The sequence below is a fragment of the Temnothorax curvispinosus genome, unplaced genomic scaffold, assembly GCF_003070985.1.
Source record: "Temnothorax curvispinosus isolate PA1 unplaced genomic scaffold, ASM307098v1 QBEX01016605.1, whole genome shotgun sequence".
Taxonomy (NCBI): domain Eukaryota; kingdom Metazoa; phylum Arthropoda; class Insecta; order Hymenoptera; family Formicidae; genus Temnothorax; species Temnothorax curvispinosus.
Genome location: NW_020226385.1, coordinates 22795 through 42734, shown reverse-complemented (window position 1 = coordinate 42734; position 19940 = coordinate 22795). Strand labels below are relative to the sequence as shown.

Genomic DNA, 19940 nt, shown 5'->3' with positions numbered 1-19940 from the left:
AGAAATCTTTAGCAAAACTCTTCTGATAGATACCTTATTCTGCTATACGTTAGATTATGTATTATTGTACCTTGAATTTTATTATAATAAATAAAATAAGATGTCATGCGTGTGCTAATTTGTTTCCTACAAGAGATAATTTGCGATGTGGAAGCATGCAGCTCGATCCACATAAGGACTGTAATCAAAGGACTATAAGTATTAAATTGCCTAATGAATCATGATAGATATATTAAAGCTATCAAAAATTACCAAACCACTTCCCTTGGCGTATATCATCCGTGTGGAATATTCTAATCATGCATATGCATTGTATATCCCGAGGAAGATGTATATAAATTCTCGAAAAAAGAAAGAATCCTTTTTTCTTAACAATCACCGTTGTAAATTAAACTGTATTATAAATTTCTAATTTAATATAATTTTTCTTCTTAAATTTATTAAAAACTAACATTGGTCTTATAAAATCTATTGCAAAATTTTATGTAGTTCGTATTTCATGTTACATAAGGATCATAATTTTGTTACACCAGGATTTAAGCGATTTATACAAGAAATAAAATTCCGATATATGTGGGCATACATTTTTCTCGGGATATTATAGGTAAAAACCATTACGGAACGAAATTCTGATATCGAAAGATAGCGATAAGGAGTAATATCCTACGTGATAAATATAGGATATAGGCCCAATAGACGCATGCGGGCAATATCTCCAAAATGCAACAACTCAGAGCAGTAGTCCTGAAAATGTAAAAATTATCTGATAGACATACCTCCAATGCGTCTCATACTTCTGCCTAAAAAAAGAAGGCGCGATTAACTTTTCATTTTTTCCGACTCGACGGAGCGAGATCGAACTTGTCTCGCGCGATGCAGAAAGGAAACGATTTAGCTTTAGCGTAATCATTCTTTTAGCACCAATAGAGTTAATTTTATTATAATGGAAAAATATAACGGCGTGATGTTAAATAAAAAAGTAAACAACTTGAGCTAAAAATGTATTATTCGGATATTAAGTATTACGATTTTCTCATGTATCGTTATACTATTGTTAACAGAAGTATTTAATTTTAAATGAGCGAATCTCAAAGTGATTAATGACGGTGCAATCCAATCATGGGATAAATAATTTTACGAAGTATTCGAGATCTTCTATTTTAGATACGAAGAGAAATACAATTATTAGCTGGTACTCACTCGCCCTTGTTCGGATGATGTCGCACCACGTGTATGATCCGTCCTGGCGGATATAGGGGCCTGTGCAGAGTCAGAGCGATGCTGGAATCGCTGGGTACTATGGTCTGTGCGCGCGCCCGGTCCTTGTCCCGCTGGTATTCGCTGATGCAACCACCGGCCTCCAGGTTGGCCGCCGACGTGGGTGTCGACCCGCAGCCGCAGCACATCACCGAGCACGCTATTGTCTTCCACTGGAATAATTCGCGGGCAAGCCGACTGTGCTCAACTATCGATCCAGGCGTGACAAATGTTGATCCAACTTGAGAGTCTTTCTATTTTGTTACCTTAGGATCGACGCTTCTCTTTATAGCGTTGATGAGGTCCGCCCTCAGACTTTCCATCTGTCGAAGCCCGATTCTCGGTACTACGTCCTTGCCCACCACCACCGAGGTAATGAATTCCTGCGTGTACTGCTGGGCAGGCATACTCAACAGTCCACCGGGTGGCCCGAATGAGAAGCACATCAGGTCCGGGTAATCCTGCTTCAGCAGGATCGCGAGGATCGCCGCCGTGCCAGCACCCAACGAGTGTCCCACCAAGATCAGCCCAAATTGATGCGTACCCCTAGAGGAATTCTGCGGCAAAATTCGACAAAAATTCCAAATCCTCTTTTTAATTAATCTCAAAATGTTCTTAATTAATTCTGGCGTATAAACTCTTTCTAGGATCTCTAGGGAAGTCCAATTACAAAAATATATATTGAATACGAATGTTCGGAGTATCTCCAAAATTGAATTTTATATACGAAAAATACAACGGATAAAAATACGAACATTTTACGTTTCGATATGTTTTTACTAAAACCTAAACATAGATTGCCACACAATTTTAGATTATTTTAAATATTTAGTTTTGTCTCTGTCTATTCTCGACAAATTTTTTATCGCAATAAATAAATTCAGTGTACACGCGCAACTGGATTGTTTATTCATTTGGTACGTTTACGTAACGTACGAAACCGAAAGATTTAATTAAACCGAAATGAAATACACTCAACAATACGTTGGCGGGTTAAATCCGCGATGAAAAGGTTACCGGCACATTTTGCCGCAAGCAAAAACGTGTGGATGACCCGGATGGTAAATTTTCGCAATGTATATTCAAGACTTCAATCGATGAGAAAGAGCGGTTTACTTTTTATCGTGTAAAAAAAAAAAAAGAGGAAGCTATTAAGGTCCGAAGCAAATGCAAACTTCGAGCTTTTTTTTAAACGTAAATTAAACGTAAAATTTTCAATATGTATTTTGTTATATATATATGCTAAAATTTGCGCTTATATTCACTGTTGCGCTTGTATTCCGTTATCGGTTATCATGCAAATAACCAGGTAACGTCGATAACACTTCGGGGCTATCGTCTGTTTCGATAACGAGCGACGGGGCACGACTCATTTGCACATAATATGCTTACCTTTGCGCGAGCACGCCCGATAATGTCCTCCTCCAGCAGCTTCTTGCGTATATATTCGGCGGTCTGCACCATCCCCTTGTGTCCGAACCAGTCCTCCCTCGGCGGCGACAAAGGCAACACTTCGCCCTCGGCGTTCAAGTCCGTCAGCACGTCCTTCATGCTTAAGGTCCCTCGTATACTGATCACGATCTATATATACGTGTAAAAGAAACGCGTGATTGAAAAGGAAGAGATAGAAAAAGAAAATAAGGAAGTCGGTAATAACTCCGAAGAAAAATATAAAGTCTCCGAGATGTTAAAACAGTAAAAAATAATATAATAGATTGATAACGTTAATATTGATATAAAAAACCGAGAAATTCGTTAATTAATTAATTCTATTGCTGTTGAGGAAAATGATTAATTCTCCGGTTCACAATTAAAATCTTATTCTAATCTAGCTGATTCTAAAATGATTAATTCTCCGGTTCACAATTAAAATCTTATTCTAATCTAGCTGATTCTATCAAGCATGCTTTACCGCAAATTAATCTGGCTATCGATAGAGGATAAATCTCGAACTCTTCGTTTAAAGAGCTAATGCAGCTTCGCGACGATTAACGAACGATAAACCGCGGCCGACAGCGACAAACCTTTCTCTTGGTGTAATCGAGCGCGACGTAGAACGGCGTCTCGCCAACGTCAACGTGAAAGGTCGTATAGACGACTTCGATCTCCCCAAAGTCGAGCATTTTGCTCATGGCGGCGTAATTGCATCGGCAGCAATTGTCCTCGATGATCGTTGGGATGTCCTCGTGATGAGAGCCGCACGGAAGGCAGTGGCAACATTGCAATCTGCACCGCGTGGAGGAGAAGATAAACAAGATAAAGCGAAGGCGACGTCGTGGCCAATGTATCTATGTAGTCGCGGATGAGGTGTCACGGAGAGAAAACAGGCGTGTCACAGGCCTGTATATACCCGAAAATACTGACACACAACGAAAAATATAACGGCATACAGTACCTTTTAAATTGACAACCTGTCGCGATCAACTAAGTTATAAGTTATGCACCTGTTTCGTTTTATTCTACAACGTTACCGTTACGTCTCGCAGTTATTCGTATTTCAATGTATTGACTTTTGACTTTAATATCCTTCAACTTTTCTTCTCTTACGCACTTTCTTGTTAGCTCCGTTTCACGATATTTTCCTATGTCAAAGTTTTCCTATAGACTTACGTCGCAATAAATTCAAAATTTACAATATACCTGTACAAGATGAGTTCTATAGCGTTACGAGATATGAGAAGTAAAACGAATTTATGAATACTCAAACGCAAAGAATGGAATATCCTAAGATAATCGAGAATAGAGTATTTTTTGTTCTGTAAAATATTTTGTATGCAACGTAAATCCGTAACAAATCTATGTTGCAAAAAAAATTCGCTTTTAATCTTTTAAAGTTAAAAATTTTGCCTGTCGGTGATATTCCGATTGTAATACTTTGTTATAATTACCTGGAGAACGCATATTAAGCGATAATATGGCAAGCTTCGAGCCTCGGAATTACCTGGTGCATAACTGGCAGATTTTGGTGGAGGGATCGATGAGAAACATGGGCCAACCGTAGGCGGCGAGGGCAAAGTGCATATAATGGATGGCCAACTGGAAGTGGCCCAAGTCTCCGTCTTCCGTCAGGGACAGGAACTTTGTGCGCGGAGTGACCGGCACTCCCGACAGGAACTCGTACGTGTCGTTCTTGCGCTGCTTAACTATCAACTCGCGCTCGATCTTTTGAAATTTTCTGAGCAGCACCAGACCAGCTACCACGTCCGATGGCACCACGTCCAGGTCGCGGAAGAAGTCGCTCAGCAACCGGGCGATGTCGGCGAACGAGTTCTGCGAACAGCGAACACATCGTTCTTCCTGTCAAAATATTCGCGATACAACGCACGATTCTTTGTTGAAAATCAAAATAATTTTTCTTTCGGCAAAATTCAATTTAACCTTTGCACCGCACACGTGCTTTCTCTGTGATCTCTATTCAACTTTCTAAATTCAATTTTCTCTATTTAATCTTAAAATTAAATTCTTTTTTATTTTCTTAAATTAACATTCAATAAAAAATATGTTCAAAATTATTTACTATTTTCAACAGATTTATTTTCAGATTATCTACAACTTTTATATATCAATAATAATAGTTTTGAGAAATGCATTCTTATACAAAATGTCTTTCTAGAGACCTACATATTTCTATATTAGACATAAAGATTTATTTTCCTGGATACCTTCTCTTTTAAATTTAATTTGTTCATGCTACTCACTCGATTGCGGTCGGAATTACCCATGCAGCAGAACAACAATCTGCACCTATTGTCCCAGCTGTCCTGGTAGGCACGTATAACTTTTCTGCAACACGAGATGTGTACATCGTGTGTTTACAACATTCGGATATTCTACCAAGAACGCTAACGCGTAAATCCAAGCAGCCGTAAAAAGCTGCACGCTAAAAAATTTCGCGACAGTACGTGAGTACGTGGGACCGTAAAAGATGAATGCACGACAAAAAACGGCCATCACGTTGAAAAAAATCGCAGCACTGCTTGGATGCATTTAGAAAGGGGAGCACATTTTCCAAGAGAGCTATTTTCCGCAAAATAATCTTACTCTGTCCGTTTTCTCAAGTTTTATTTGTATTAATAAAGCCAGATTCAATATTAAACTACGTTTGCCTGACATTGAAAATAAAGATAGAAATATGAGAGATCGTTTCTTGTCTCTTTTCAGAAAAAAACGTGAGAATGTGGAATGCTTAATTTTATGCAGTTTGTAATTACAATGCGCATAAAAATGCAAAGAGAACGTCGTGAAAGAAATTCTTGCAAAATTGAGAAAAGAATAAGTTATGCTCGAAGCTAAAGCGCTGGACAAAGCGCAATGGGCAAAATGTGAAAAAGAAATTGCGAAACATTTTCGTATTCCAATGAGACAACTTACCGTTGACGCCAATTTCGACTTCTGCTGCCGCTGCGTTTGTAATGCAATCTTGCCCCCCTCGATTCTGCCTCCCTCATGCTGCGCTGATACTTCTTCATCTTCACCCAGGACCTGCCAGCGGCATCGTATGTGCACCAAATGGTCACCATCATCAACGCCAGCAAGCACCAATTCGATATCACCAAACCTGTTCAGCGCAATTCAAATCGATTTCGCGTTTGGCGACATGTTTGCTTTACAGTCGAATGTTAATTTTTGCAAAATAACACAGGAAAAAGGTGAACATATTTGTTAATAACCGTTGCCGAAAGAAATAGGCATATATTTGTAATATCTATATTTTCAAGTTATTTGATAATAATATTTTATTTGAATATATCTTCCTATTTAATTTCAAATTTTAAACTTATTCATTTGTAAGTAAAAGTTAAATACGCGAATTATCAATCTCAATTGTTAACTGTTTGACTAGTTCATAAAGACACAGTTTTATTCTCACATTGCCTCATGATATAGATCTATCTACGGACAGTTATACGATAAATTCTTAACACTGTTACGGAAAAACGCAGTTATCGAATTTACCTAGCATAACATCCTTAGCTTGGTCCACTGGACAGGTTTGATAATAATGCACTAGCCAAGTAACACCTGCGCACAGCCATCCGGTCTCGACCAGTACCAAGACTGAAAAGAAACCGCCGTAAAACTCCCATGTCGTCATAATAATCTCATTTTCTCTTCCACCCCCGATGCAACGATCCGAGCGAAATAACTCTCTTAATTAATCGGTACGCGGGAGAATTTTCTCAAATAAAAACGAAAGAAGGTTGTAAAGAACAGGAAATTTTAAAATATTATCTCCCCGCTATTATCTCTCGTTATTATGCGCTTTTCTATACGTCGTTTTAGCTTACGCAAAAGCCTTTTTATAATAATGAGAAAGTACGCTTGTCACGTCGACATCACGTTGGATAGAAAGATTGAAGAAATCGATGACATGCAAACTCACAAAAGCTTTCTTCGATGTCGCGAAGCTTACAATAGCGGGTATCAGCGCTCGCCTTCCGAAGCGGAAACGTACAACCGAGGGGGTGGCTAGCGCGTTTCCGCCGGCGAAACAAATACAGTTGACCCAGTTGCGACAATAACCGCGACTGTCGATTTGAAATGCTTTCGAATCACCGCATAGGATTAACAAATGGACTCGAAATATCTGGTACACCACCGTTGTCACGTTGAATTTTAATGAGATAGTAGGAGAAATAGCTACATTTTGTTATTTACTTGTACGTTCCTCGAGCAAAAATTCTATAATATTCAACACTAAATATCCGCAATTAAGTTCTTTTTAAAGCTTCAGCCACAAAAAGTTTAAATTCAATAAAGATATAAGGTCTATTTAAACCTAAGCGTGATAAAACACCGCGTGATAAAACTTCAACCTTTTCTTCTTCTCTCATGTATAACTTATAATTCTTCGTACGTGCGGTAGATTTCTTTATTCTCGATACGGGTTTCAATCCTTACCAAGGTCCTCACCGATCGATGGCCCTGAGTGAACCAAACAAACTTCTGCTCGTCGGTGCACCGACTGAGAACGTTAATAAAAGTTGAAACCCGTATCAAGACTACCAGATAAAGAAATCTACAAAGAATTAAGCACGTGGAAAAAAAATAGAAAACGTTGTTTCAGGCCTTATACCTTACATTTATAATTTGTAACAAATGAGTCGATTAATTTTATTTAATTTAAATTTTTCAAAGATATTGTCATTAGAAATCAATGTGACGATGATATTTCTTTAGATTAAATATAAGTTTAAGTTATGTTCAAAATTATACATAAAATGCGATGACGAGAAAAGTAATTGGTCAATTAATTCGGCTTCCTAGAACTTAATATTTCGCGTCACTCCATTTACATCATCCGACGTTGAATTATAATCGAATCGCGAGTTCATTCCGCGAAATTTAACGATACTGCGATGAAAAGTAAATCACGGAGAGCGAAAAGGCGCTTAAGTAAAAATAAGGGCACTCCGTATTTTAATGTGTACATAAGTCAAAACAGCTCTCGTAACAGGCAAACGTGGAAATTCCTTAAAAAGGCGAAAAATACTCGGATATAAAATTAGAATTAAAATGAAAAAGCGCTAGTAGCAAAAAATTAAAACGTGTTAGACGTTTGCATATAATACACAACAACAGGGGATGTTATATATAACGTGTAGCGCACGACAAATATTATGATTGTCATCAAACCATTTCATCAATATGTTTCATGTTGACGGTTTCTCAATATTGGTCCATGAAAGTTTAATAATATTCCCGATAGGCAACATCGGCATATCGAGAATAGATATACTGATCGCGAGAGATTAAAAAAGATTCGTATCGCATGAAATATGACGAAGCGTTTTTGCTATTTCTGATATGTCATATCTTTTTTTTCTTTTTGGAATCTTTTGTTGCAGAAAAAGACAAGCGTAAAAATCAAGATTAAAAAAAAAACATGGAATAAAATCGTAAAAAGTTCATGTACTCTCTAGGGTAAAATGCATTGCTCCCGAAACGCGGTTTTAGGGAAACGCTGTTACGAGTTTTATTTCTTCTTATTCCGCTTGCCGCTTCGATCGAGATGTAGACATTGGATTAACAGTAGATATACAAGATAAAGATACTCACATAGTCGGAAGTAAAGGACGTACTGCATCGGCGCTCTCGCCGTTGTGTCCAGGATGCTGCCCCTCGTCGCCAGGAAGCAGATGGAGAATTCCACCGCCATGCAGACCACGAAAAGACCTTCATATCCGATCACGTATTCCCACAAGAAAAGAATGCAGGTATCGCTACGATCCCACTCGAGAATCCCCAGTAGAACACCTAGCACTGTCAACCTGCGAATCCATAAAGAAGTCCCTTTAAAGCGGATAGAATTCGCGAGGTAAATACACCTAAATCTAGTTCTCAGCGATAAATACATCTTGGGGATTATACGTGTCAGAGATTTAAACCTTTGCAGCCTTTGAACGCGCACACAGTCGTATTTCCTAGTTTACATATTTCAAGATATTAATCATTTCGTAACAATAAAGAACGTCATTATTATCCAAAAAATTCAAATTCGGGAATCTAATTAAAAAGCAAAATTATATAATAATGAAATTATCTAATAAATGTAACATACTTCTCGGATGTCTGTAAAGAGATCGAATGTCTCTTTATGCAAAGACGTCCGATCATTAGGTAACCTAATTGCTATTATGTAATCTATTACATAACGACGGCGGGATATCGAGTTCGTCGTTGACGTTATTAATCAGAGTACGCTTTCAACTACATCATCGACGACCACGGATAGATAAACGGCATGCAGATATATAGATAAAGGCGGAACAACCTTTCGCGAATGTTGACGTTGGGAAAGTTTGCATATTCGAACTTTACGAACCGCGGCGTTTTGTTGCACACGGCGTATAGATCACCCTTACGGCACACGCTAGATAGAACCATTCGGGACCATCGGTGGACCGTGCAATGAATGCAACCGCATGGAACTGCAGCGAGGAGCTTTCAAGCGGTTTGATCAACCGGAAGCCCCATTTAGTGAACACTAGACAAATGATCTTCGACGCGGTGTTTTTTGGTCGTCGAAAGCTGCCAGGAAAACGCCAGAGAAAATTAATTCCATGGAAATTAATTCCGTTCTAAAAGAAAAAAAGTATTTGGCCCGTATATCTCCCGCAGATATTGGTAAAGCAAATTTTTATTTTAATTCGTTTATATCAAGGAACTAAAAAAACTGGGAGCACATATTATAGATTATTCATAACTGTGTACGTTAAATCTTTGTTTTACATACGTTGGAACTGTGACCGTCTCTTTATTGTTATCGGAAATTGAACAACGGTTAGAGCACCTCTGAATCAACGATAGTAAATAATCAAATTTCGAAGAATCTAAATAATTAAGTTACGTATAAGTATAAGTAAAAATTAGAAGAATGGATTCTATATTTATGATATTTATGATATTACAGTAAAATATAATATATTATTGAGATTATTAATAACGTCGACCTCTAAGTAAAAATCGATGTGAAATTCTGTCACGAACAAGATCTCGTCTATATCCTATTGACCTTTTCTCTTCGAGATATCAAGGATATGTTTGCCAAGGTAATAGCAATCCTTCCTTTCAAATTGAACGATGGTGACATCGTATGTACACATATGCAGTACGACATATATATATTTTATATATATATATATTTTATATAATATATATATATATAATATATACATATAATATATATATATATAATATATATAATATATATAATATATACATAGTTTGAAACGGTGGAATATATGATGGTATAATACACATACCATCATATTCCGCGTCGTTTTACACTATGCGGCACTATGCGGTATGACACTCGGTCAGCGAACAAGTCCCGAATACATCGCGGACGGAATGTCTCATCGGTCGTGTCTCGTTGACACGCGCAGAACACGTATCAGCCGGGAGACGTGTTCTCCGTGACACGTAAAATATTTCTTCCCCGAGATCGTTTAGACACCTAGAACCGACCGCACCTTGCACGCACAAAGCCTATTTTAAACGATCTATATTTTACAGACTGGGGACTAGGGATTGTCGGTCCGTCAGCTATCGCTTAAAAGTATATTTATAAATATTTAAAAAAATTGTTTAGTTACGAATATGCACCCTGGCATTGCGCGATGCATCTTGTACATTAAAATATTCGAAAGATTGCATTCTTTTGCAAAATATAACGTACATATCTTTTTGAATAAAAATATTATAATTTCCTTTGCTGCGATATTTTCTGTTGCATGTAATAAAAATTTCTTTGTTACTAATATATGAAATTTCGCACTGTACAATAAAAATACAAACGTATACGAATAGTTAGATACAATAGTTGGGACATCTCTTTGTGCAACCATGCTTGAACGTGGCACGTGTCGCGCATAAGGTAGATCGACCGTAATGCGAATGAAGAAATCCAAGGCAAAGTGAGATAAAGAGAAGGAGAGAGAGATTGAAAAATCGACCAGGAAGGGAGCTTAAGAAGAAGAAGGAAATGCTGCGAGGGAACGAGAGATAGCAGACAACGAGGCAGAGGGTCGTCAGAACGTTGGATGTTGCTGCGTGGTGGTTTCGTATCGATTTACCTTGTAGCCGGCTTTTCTGCCGTTTCTATCACGGGCCGTGTGTCGTTCCTCGCCTTTTCCAGACTCCGAGACAAAACGGCCGAGAAAAATCCAAAGCCATTCTCGTTCTTTGCGATTTTATATCGAAGCGAATTAAGAGTTGTGACGGATATTTCTCTCGAGCGCTAGAGATTTCATTTTAATTTTTTCCGCCAAGATCTAATTCAATCCTTAACCGGAGAGCAATAAAGGTGTATCATATAACTGGAGCATCCTACTCCCCTTTTCCGTACTAAAAATAGCTGATCTGTTAAGAGCAGGTTTACTATGGAACGAACGCCGCGAGTGGAGTTCGGCAGATACCAAGAAAACAAATAGAAGTAACGCATTTGAAACAAAAGGAAAATAAAAAATAGATTTGTCGAAAACCCCTACAATTAAAAGACAAAATAAAATACGAATGAGATATACCGTTATCATTTTAAGGATCATCAAACAAGAAATATATTTTTAGTACAAGGAAGAATTCATGTATTATACAGAATATCTTTGAAATTATACATGGGAGTCTTTTATATTTTATAAGATGTAAACTATGGCTTGTCTGCGGACGGCGCGGCGGCGTAAACAAAATTGCGGCAATCAGAAACTTCGCATTTTGTCGGCAATTTGTATTCCGGTAACTTTCCCGATATTTGCATCGTGGCCTTCGTTCCTGTAAGCTCGCCTTGCTTCGCACCCTTCGAACTTCGGGGGATGTCAATTTACGCAATTAGTGGTTTGATTATCTCAAGTACGCGACTCACTTCAGGTACGCGATTTATAAAAGCATCAGCCATTTAGAAAGGGATTTCTCCTTGAATGTAGAATAATTTCGATGGTACATCTCTCTATAGCTTTTTTTATCATGCTTATACTGCATTTCAAAACTTTATAAACGTGCTTTAAAAAAAATAAGTAAAAAATATAAAATTTAATCTTTTGACGTTACCACGATTCAATATTCGACAAAAATATAGAATAATTTTTATATTTTACATTTGAGTGTGTTGTTTAATATCACTGCAGAATCATATTTCACATTTCTGTATTTTTTGACGAAAAATTTTTCAAAGGCATCACAAGATATATATGTATTAAAAAAGTCACACACAGAATTAATCAACAGCAAAGAGATTCTCATGCCGAAAATTTATCGCTGCTGTTCAACAATTCTTATACGCAATATTTTATACGTAATATTGTCATATAATTTTCACATCGTGTAATTTTCGTCTAATGCGATTGTAGAAGTTGAATAGTTAGTCGTTTAATAAACTTGTTTGAGATATCAGCGCAGAGTACAATAGTGACAATGTTCCAGCATTCTCCATTCAACGTTGACTTTACGCTACGACTGGAGTCTAGCATCTATTGTACATTATGACTCTCCCAAAGTGCCGTTGTGGAAAGCAACAGAACACTATATGATACTATATGTTATATTTGAGTCACGCTACGGATAACATATTCAGATACACGGAAATTCTTGGGCTAATTCCGAACAAACAAGCGCTTCAATTAATTACATCATTATACCTGAAATTAATAACGCATTCGAGACACAATTCAAGGCAAGTATTAAATTGTAATATAAATTCCATTGTAACGAAACAATACAAGTGAATGCCAAAACGCGAACTTTCCCGATAATCTAAATAGCAAAATCGAAACGACTACACTGTTACTGTACGATACAATAATGTCGAAAAAAAGTCTTTGCACGTAAACGGTATTATTTTAATTGACGGTGCATAAAAAAGAATGTCAAGAGAACAGTGAATAGCGGCAGTGAAAAGAGTTGGCGTTTGCGCGGCCGGTCCGTAGAAAAAACGCGATCCAGTTAACGTCCAGTTTAACATGGCCGCTTTCAACGTCTCATTACCGAAACTCGCAAAAACTTACGCAGATGAAAAACTACATTTCCCGCTCCTTCTCGAGACTCGTTGATACTCTCACCGATTTAGCTGGAAATTTAACGATGTACTTCATACAGAAAGTTTCGTTAAATCCGTGTTATGTTTGCTAAATGATAAACATCAATTTCTGTGATATTATATTTCTCTGGTATTTTAATACTGTTACTTAAAAATTATTTCTAAGAACCGTTGATTTTAAACACTTTTGACAACTCCCGTAAATCGATTTAGATTATTAACGATTTATAGTTCCGGCCCTAGTTATAGATTTATCGCAATGTATTATATCAGTTCTCGTAATCTTCTCATCATTTCTTCAAGAGAAGAATAATATGGTCGATAATGTCTTGTGCATTGACCATATAAAGAGGCGCCGTAACGTCTGCTCTTCAATCTCGTGAGACATTCCCGATAATCTTGTGAAATCAGGTCAATCTATGAGCGGAAATTTGACGTTAATTCCTATCACCCATCATCGAATAACTTTTAAACATTCATATTTAACGTGATTTTATACCATTTGTTTTGCGCTGCTTCGTAATAAATATAACAAGGATCATTAAAGTCGGAGAGAAATAAATGCGACTGTTTTCTGTGACAAAGTGTGAGTGGTGTATTTTAAATGGAAGGGACGCGGAACCGCACTAATTACCCGAGCAAGTTTCGAGACAGCTGTATCGTTGAATTTCGCGGATGAGAGGTTTAAGACGATCTTAGTATTGTACTTGGAACGTGCGAGTACGTGCCGGAGAGATATAGAGAGTAGAGAGTGCCAACAACACGCGGGGAATTTCGACTCTCATACCCCGAAACTGAAACAATCAATGTTTGTTGTATAAGCGAGGAAACCGAACGAGACGAGAAGATAAATGAAAGTCCTCGACGATAGGTCTTTCCATTTCCGAGCTGCGGAATTATATCGGACATTCCAATTCCGAAGATGTCTATATTTGAGCGGCAATATAACTTGTGATCCATTAACTTGAAATCGTCATCTTTCACTTCGGAGATAAATCGCGCGAAGATACATATCGTTACGACTAATGGCATAAGCAATCAGTCATCTAATCTTTCATTTTCGAAGGAAAATTATTTTACGAGATATATTTAATTATTTATATATATGTAGGGTGATTTTCGCGTTTCAACTGATATTGACTTATTAATGTATCATTAATTGTTAAACTTTCGTTTGAAGCATTTTCCCAGAAAACGCACGACTCGAAAGAAAAATCAATCGCTCAAAATAAATCATTCTCTTTTAGAAGAATGAAAATAAAATAAAATTTGTAAAATATAAGAACGGAATAAATAATATAAAAATAAAGGAAAATTTGTAAAATATCGTTTCTTTTTTTCATGTTTCTGGCGCGGTTTAGCAAACCTTTTTTCCGCATACGCTCGCGAAAACACGAACGCGCGCCGTAACGTTTTCACAAGACTAATGTGTGATCAACAACGCGGATTAATTCTTGCCGAGAAGGTGTTTTGGAAATTTCCGCGATGCAGGCGCGCGCGGTGCAATGCCGCAATACCCGGGTAATCGTAACCTTTGACATTTAAACGTTCCTCATATCCGGTCGACTAAAGCTCAATACCGTGCCCGCGGAATTAATGATAGAGAAGATCAGCCGAATTAAACGTCGCATGCTCAAATGTTGCCGCGACTTGGCACTTTCGATAGAAAAGCTCGTTCTTTGATTTTTTATTCAAGGATCCTCGAGAGCTTTGCGATGATTCTATACGCGACGAAATTGACGTGCGTTGTATATATTCCCGGATTTCTGAATAATTTAAGCGATACACTGCTCCGTATTGTAATATCAAACATTAAATCTGGGAGTTGTGGAGCAACGAGCAGTTATAAATCTGCCAGCAAGCGCAGAGATACAAAGATATTAATATGTTGTGTGTGCACTGCCGTAAATTTTTATTACCATTCAATAATTGTCTTGACCTATAATAGAGCTAACGCGAGGTCCGAGTATCCAATGCTCGCAATTGCTGTAGCAATCAACGATACGACCCGCATGATATCGGGAAATGGTGAGAAAACTGGAATAGTTTAACGAAACTCCATTACGACTATAACCGTGCGCGATTTCACACGCGATGGCGACTGCATTCTCGGAAAAAGCAATCTCGGCGTAATAAATTCGTCGATTGAGCGATCATTGCGACGAAGGAAATAAAAGATAAGCGGAGATACAATTTTGCGGGACGATTTAACAGAGATCCAAATGCGTTTTCTACTTCGCGTCGACATTTGTCAAAATTTGTTGGCGTACTAAGAAAAGATGTGGTAGCAGAAAAAATTTTATTGTATGGAATTCTATTTGTCAACGGTTTATCTCTAAAATACTTGAGAAAATATCAACTGGTTCAAGAGTAAAATTTGATCTCAAGATGTCCAATGAAACAATAGAGCTAAGGAGCTTTCACTAATGAGAGTCGCTCTCGAGAAATAAAAGCCGGGATCGAAGCCTAAAAGGCCAAATATTCCGAAAATTCCATCTGCGCGATCATTTATATCCCAACGTGACCGAAACTGCCAGCTCTCTTACATTACGAGCTACAGGACAAAGGACTATTTATCGCTGTGAAACGCTGAAGGAGTATACCGGGTGTCTCAACATTTTGTCTTTCTTCTAAATCTAAATTATAGACATTAGAAGCCAAAGATAAATGGCAATTGTTTTAATATCGGAAAGATAATAATTTGTGTAAACGATTAAAAATCAAGGAGTTTTGACTTAAATTTGAGAAATGAGAATAAATATTGGAGCCTTGATCTTCGCTCCATTTTAAATATATAGTCTATTGAAAATCTTTGATGTTTAATTAATTATCAATGTATTTAATGTTGAAAATACTGAAAAATCTGTGCTAAAGAAAATTTAGATTTGCCAAAAGCTTGCAATACGATTTCTGATACACCTTGTATACCGATTTCATGATTCGATGGGGATAGCCGTATGGCGAATTTCATGAAGGGGACGCACAGGGATTTGCATCGCCTTGGTAAAAGGATCCTGCACCCTCGCACTGACACTCGGGGATGCTGAATCGTTTGATGACGGTGCACCCCGTTGTTTTAGACTGCCCCCGCCGAAGGCGGATATTGAACCGTTCGTCCAGAAAAAAATCGAAAGTCGTAAATTTTGTGTGTGAATATTGACGTGACATCGCGTTTTTATCACGCTTCTTGTACTTGTTACAATTTCATTACATAACATCTATTTGCAATAGGAAGCTTTTCGCAATTTCATTTCGTAGAAAATGTTATATAACGTAAAATACAGAATAACATGAAAATCATGCAAGAAGAGACTTATATGTATATAGAATATGCAGGAAATAAATATCAAAATAATTTAAAGACGAAGTTCTCTTTCCATTGTACACGTAAACAGATAATTAAATAAAAGTAATTACTAAGCAAGCACGCAAGAGATATTAAAAAGAATCGCTTAAAAATAATTTGTCTCTAACTATAATTTGAAATATTCTGATGTCTGCTTTTCATGAATATTTCCTTTCGAGTCACCAGGTGAGGGAAATGGATTGCTATCGGAGACTTGTTTTAACAATTATATCGATTCGTTTTAACGAAGTGTCATTCGTCGGCTAGTCGTTTCACGAGCAGGAGAATCGCGAGAGAAGTGTGCGTGTAGCGATCGTCGCCAATTAATCGACTTCGCGCACAGGCAGGCTTGATTTACGGCGACACGATGGCCACATTCATAAAACCTCGACAAGTTTATTAAGCGCATCCGATGTAAATGAGAGATCTGGCGAGAATCTACAGTCTCATCTTGTCGCCGCCAGGGATGGATTTGTGAACTTTGTTCTCACAGAAGCACTCGTCTCTCGTACATATCATGAATCATATGAATCGAAGATCACAGAGTTATAAAGTGTCCCAGCGAGCTATGATCTACGAGTTCCTTGATTAATTTTAACTGATTGTGAGTTCTTCTCTAATAGAGATTATAATTCAATCGCAAATTTTTAATTTTCAACACATATATACGCATCTTTATATTTATATTCGAGCTCTAAATTACGAACTTATTAAAATATCAATTAAACAAAAAATAAAATATATGCTGTATGTAAAAAAATGTAACAGTATATAGTTTTTAAAGTTTAATATATTGAAACATTTGTTCAAAATATATAATTAGCAACAAATTGTGACGTGACCCAGGTAGCCGTGCGAATTAAAGAGTTTTACGCGCAATAAAATAATTTTCTCCTGACACTTTTTTTAAACACACGAGAAAATTAATCTTGAAATAAAAAGTTATAAATATAAATTAAATAATTTCCTCACAAAATTTTTTTTAAGAAATTAATTAAAATGTTCTTGCACATTGTTGCATCAATTAAAAGATAAAACCCGATAATATGCCAAATATATCAGGCGAGATGCATACACTGTCGTGATAATTCTCTCATGGCTAGAAAAAAAAAGCAATGGTGCGACGGCTGGGACATTTTACGGAACATGGAACGTTTGAAGATATTTATGATTACGCGCCGAATCCGTTTATCCGCGTGTGTGATCCCGGACCGAAAAGTTATCGCTCATTTATTAAATCACGCCGACCGAATCATTGTGACTGCCCTCGTGGATCACGAGCGCGTCAAAACACAGACGCAGCGAGAGTCGCGGCACGGCGACCCAGTTGCGTGATAAGATAACATTAGGCTCATGAATAAGACATGTCTCTCGCGAACATCTTCCGTTCCCCAAGAAAATCTTAAAAGCCTTCGGCGCGGGAAAAAATATTCATGACGTAATTACGGTCGCAACTGAATATTGTATCTCCTTTCTTCGCGCGCACTTTGATAAATATGCAAAAATATCCTATATTCTTAAGCCTTAATCGATTTTTTTATTAAATACAATTTTCTATATTTATTAAAGTATCTGTAAAATGTATAAACACTTGATATGTACCTTCTACTTGCTGAAAAACTAACACTCAAAAATTATATTTATAGATAAAAATATATTATCACTATTGTCACTTTCTTATTTCAATGAAAAATTTTTTTTTTCTAGTTTTTGTCATATCTGTGAATTTATATTTTCTTTGCATTTCACTGCGATCATATCCGTAACGTAACTTTCCCTCTAACTTCCGTCAAGTTAAAGATTAACATGTATCACGTTATGAACCTGATATACACCGCGAGGAATGGAAGAAACAGACAACGCGCGGCGAAATATCTGGTAAGGTGTTGCCAAGAAGGTGATGTCAAGAATTTTGCCGCTGACTTTCAGAGACTTTCAAAGGCGGAACGCGGAAGAACACTTAACACGCGAGGGAGGATAGGATCCTATTTTAGAGCTTTTATCATTTGACACGCGGCTGTTGCTCGTCAAACTTTCGAGGCTTGTCGTCTTCGCGGTCGTTGAGCCGCGATCGAGAGAATTCGAGGGAGAAGATGCGGAAGGAATAAAATATTACTGATTACTGTTTCTCGTTATAAAAATAATGGTTGCGAGCTTCTCTCGGCTCTTTGAAATAATATACATACAAAAGTCTGAGGCGAACTGTCTTCTCTGTAATTAATATAAATTTATAAAACTGATGGTATATGTAATTTATATCTACTACAAAAAAGTATAATAAAATACGCGTGTCGCATATTTTTTAATAATCACTTTTATAATCGCGCTTAATATTCGATATGTACTATTATTAGCATTACAAAATTTTTATTTATTAAAAATAACAGGATAACCGAGTAAAATAAAAGACTAAATAAAGTGAAAAAATAAATAAGTAACAATTAAGCTTCTGGGAGAAAAACATTTGTATCTAAATACCATGGATTTCAGTGTAAAAGAGAAGCATCGTAAAAGATACGTCGCGTGGAGATAATTTTTATTGATTGGTCGTCGTTCCCCGCCGAAGCACCGACACTTTAAATCCGATAATGGATCTGCGATTCCGAATAGGACATGGAATTGAGATTACACTGAATGCACAGATGTCCGGAGCATGACATCAGTGATGTTTTACTATCGGTAATTACCGTTGGTGCCATGTAGCAATATCGAAAAATAGTAAATTTGATTCAACGGCACGCCGACATAAATAAAGATAAATATAAATAGTAAAAAAAGTATAACGTCATAAAATATATAAAAGTGATCAATAATTATTAACACCTACTTTTTTAAACTGCCGATATTAACATGATACATAAATTATTTTCTAAATAAATATATAAAAAGAAAATAATAAATTCCAGCTGATCTCAAAATAAAATTAACTTACACGAAGTCAACTGTCGCATTGTCTTTCTTCTATAAGTGAGGCGAAAGGAAGATACAATAATATCGATAAGATCTACATTAAAAATGTGTGTGTTTGTAAAAGTTGGGTGTACCGCGGTCGTGCGTACCTGACTGACGTATTATAAGTATTTTAAATCTCAACGAGCTTATAGGCTCGGATCTATACTTAGCCGGCCGCACGACGAAGAAAAAATAGTATTCGGTACACGTGCATGCGGATAATGTTACAGTGATTTTTTAATGGCTCGTGTATACATGGGAGAGGCGACTTTAATGCGCTTAACAACCATTTACTTGTAAGTGCAAGAGCACGATTCCTAGCCTTCCCGGTCGCGGAGATAAAACGCTCGCAAGATCAACATCAATTAATCATGTTAATACGCAAAATGACATCATATGTTGTCAAAGTTGTGTGCGATAAACATGTATAATAAATGGAAACGATAATATTGTAATTCAGCAGGAATTTCGAGAATTATTCGGTAAATATCGTTATTTATCGATAAAGTCGTTATTTTATTATTAATATATCGTGTCTCATCATATCGATAATTTCATAAATTATATCACAGGTCTCGAATTCACACAAAAGAGTTTAGTATATATGATTAAATAATCTTATATATAGTACAAAGATATATATTTGAAAATATATGTTCTTACGAATTTCATAGAAAAATATTTAAATATTAGTCTCAATATTATTATTATTATTACGTAAAAATTATTGCACAGATATAACGAAGAAAATAAATATAACATAGTAGTCATATACAATATACATTTTCTGCGCATTAATTCATACTATTTCTCACGTAAGATGCGTTCAAAAATTACCGATTAAATACATCT

At 36.8% G+C, this 19940-nt stretch overlaps 1 protein-coding gene across 5 annotated transcripts in view; it reads right to left on the bottom strand.

Annotated features, from left to right (window-relative positions):
• Window positions 1-19940, bottom strand: part of LOC112466855 (sn1-specific diacylglycerol lipase alpha) — a 48190-nt gene that overhangs the window by 10137 nt on the left and 18113 nt on the right. For 4 of the 5 annotated variants that reach the window (XM_025035197.1, XM_025035192.1, XM_025035193.1 and 1 more), the window contains 10 exons: window positions 8317-8528; window positions 6214-6315; window positions 5629-5815; window positions 4956-5040; window positions 4199-4527; window positions 3282-3483; window positions 2650-2838; window positions 1524-1814; window positions 1201-1430; window positions 777-800 (listed from right to left, as the gene is read on the bottom strand). In XM_025035197.1, the coding sequence (XP_024890965.1) occupies window positions 777-800; window positions 1201-1430; window positions 1524-1814; window positions 2650-2838; window positions 3282-3483; window positions 4199-4527; window positions 4956-5040; window positions 5629-5815; window positions 6214-6315; window positions 8317-8528 (1851 nt within the window). The remainder of the gene's footprint in view (window positions 1-776; window positions 801-1200; window positions 1431-1523; window positions 1815-2649; window positions 2839-3281; window positions 3484-4198; window positions 4528-4955; window positions 5041-5628; window positions 5816-6213; window positions 6316-8316; window positions 8529-19940) is intronic. The other variant, XM_025035196.1, reaches the window with a different exon arrangement.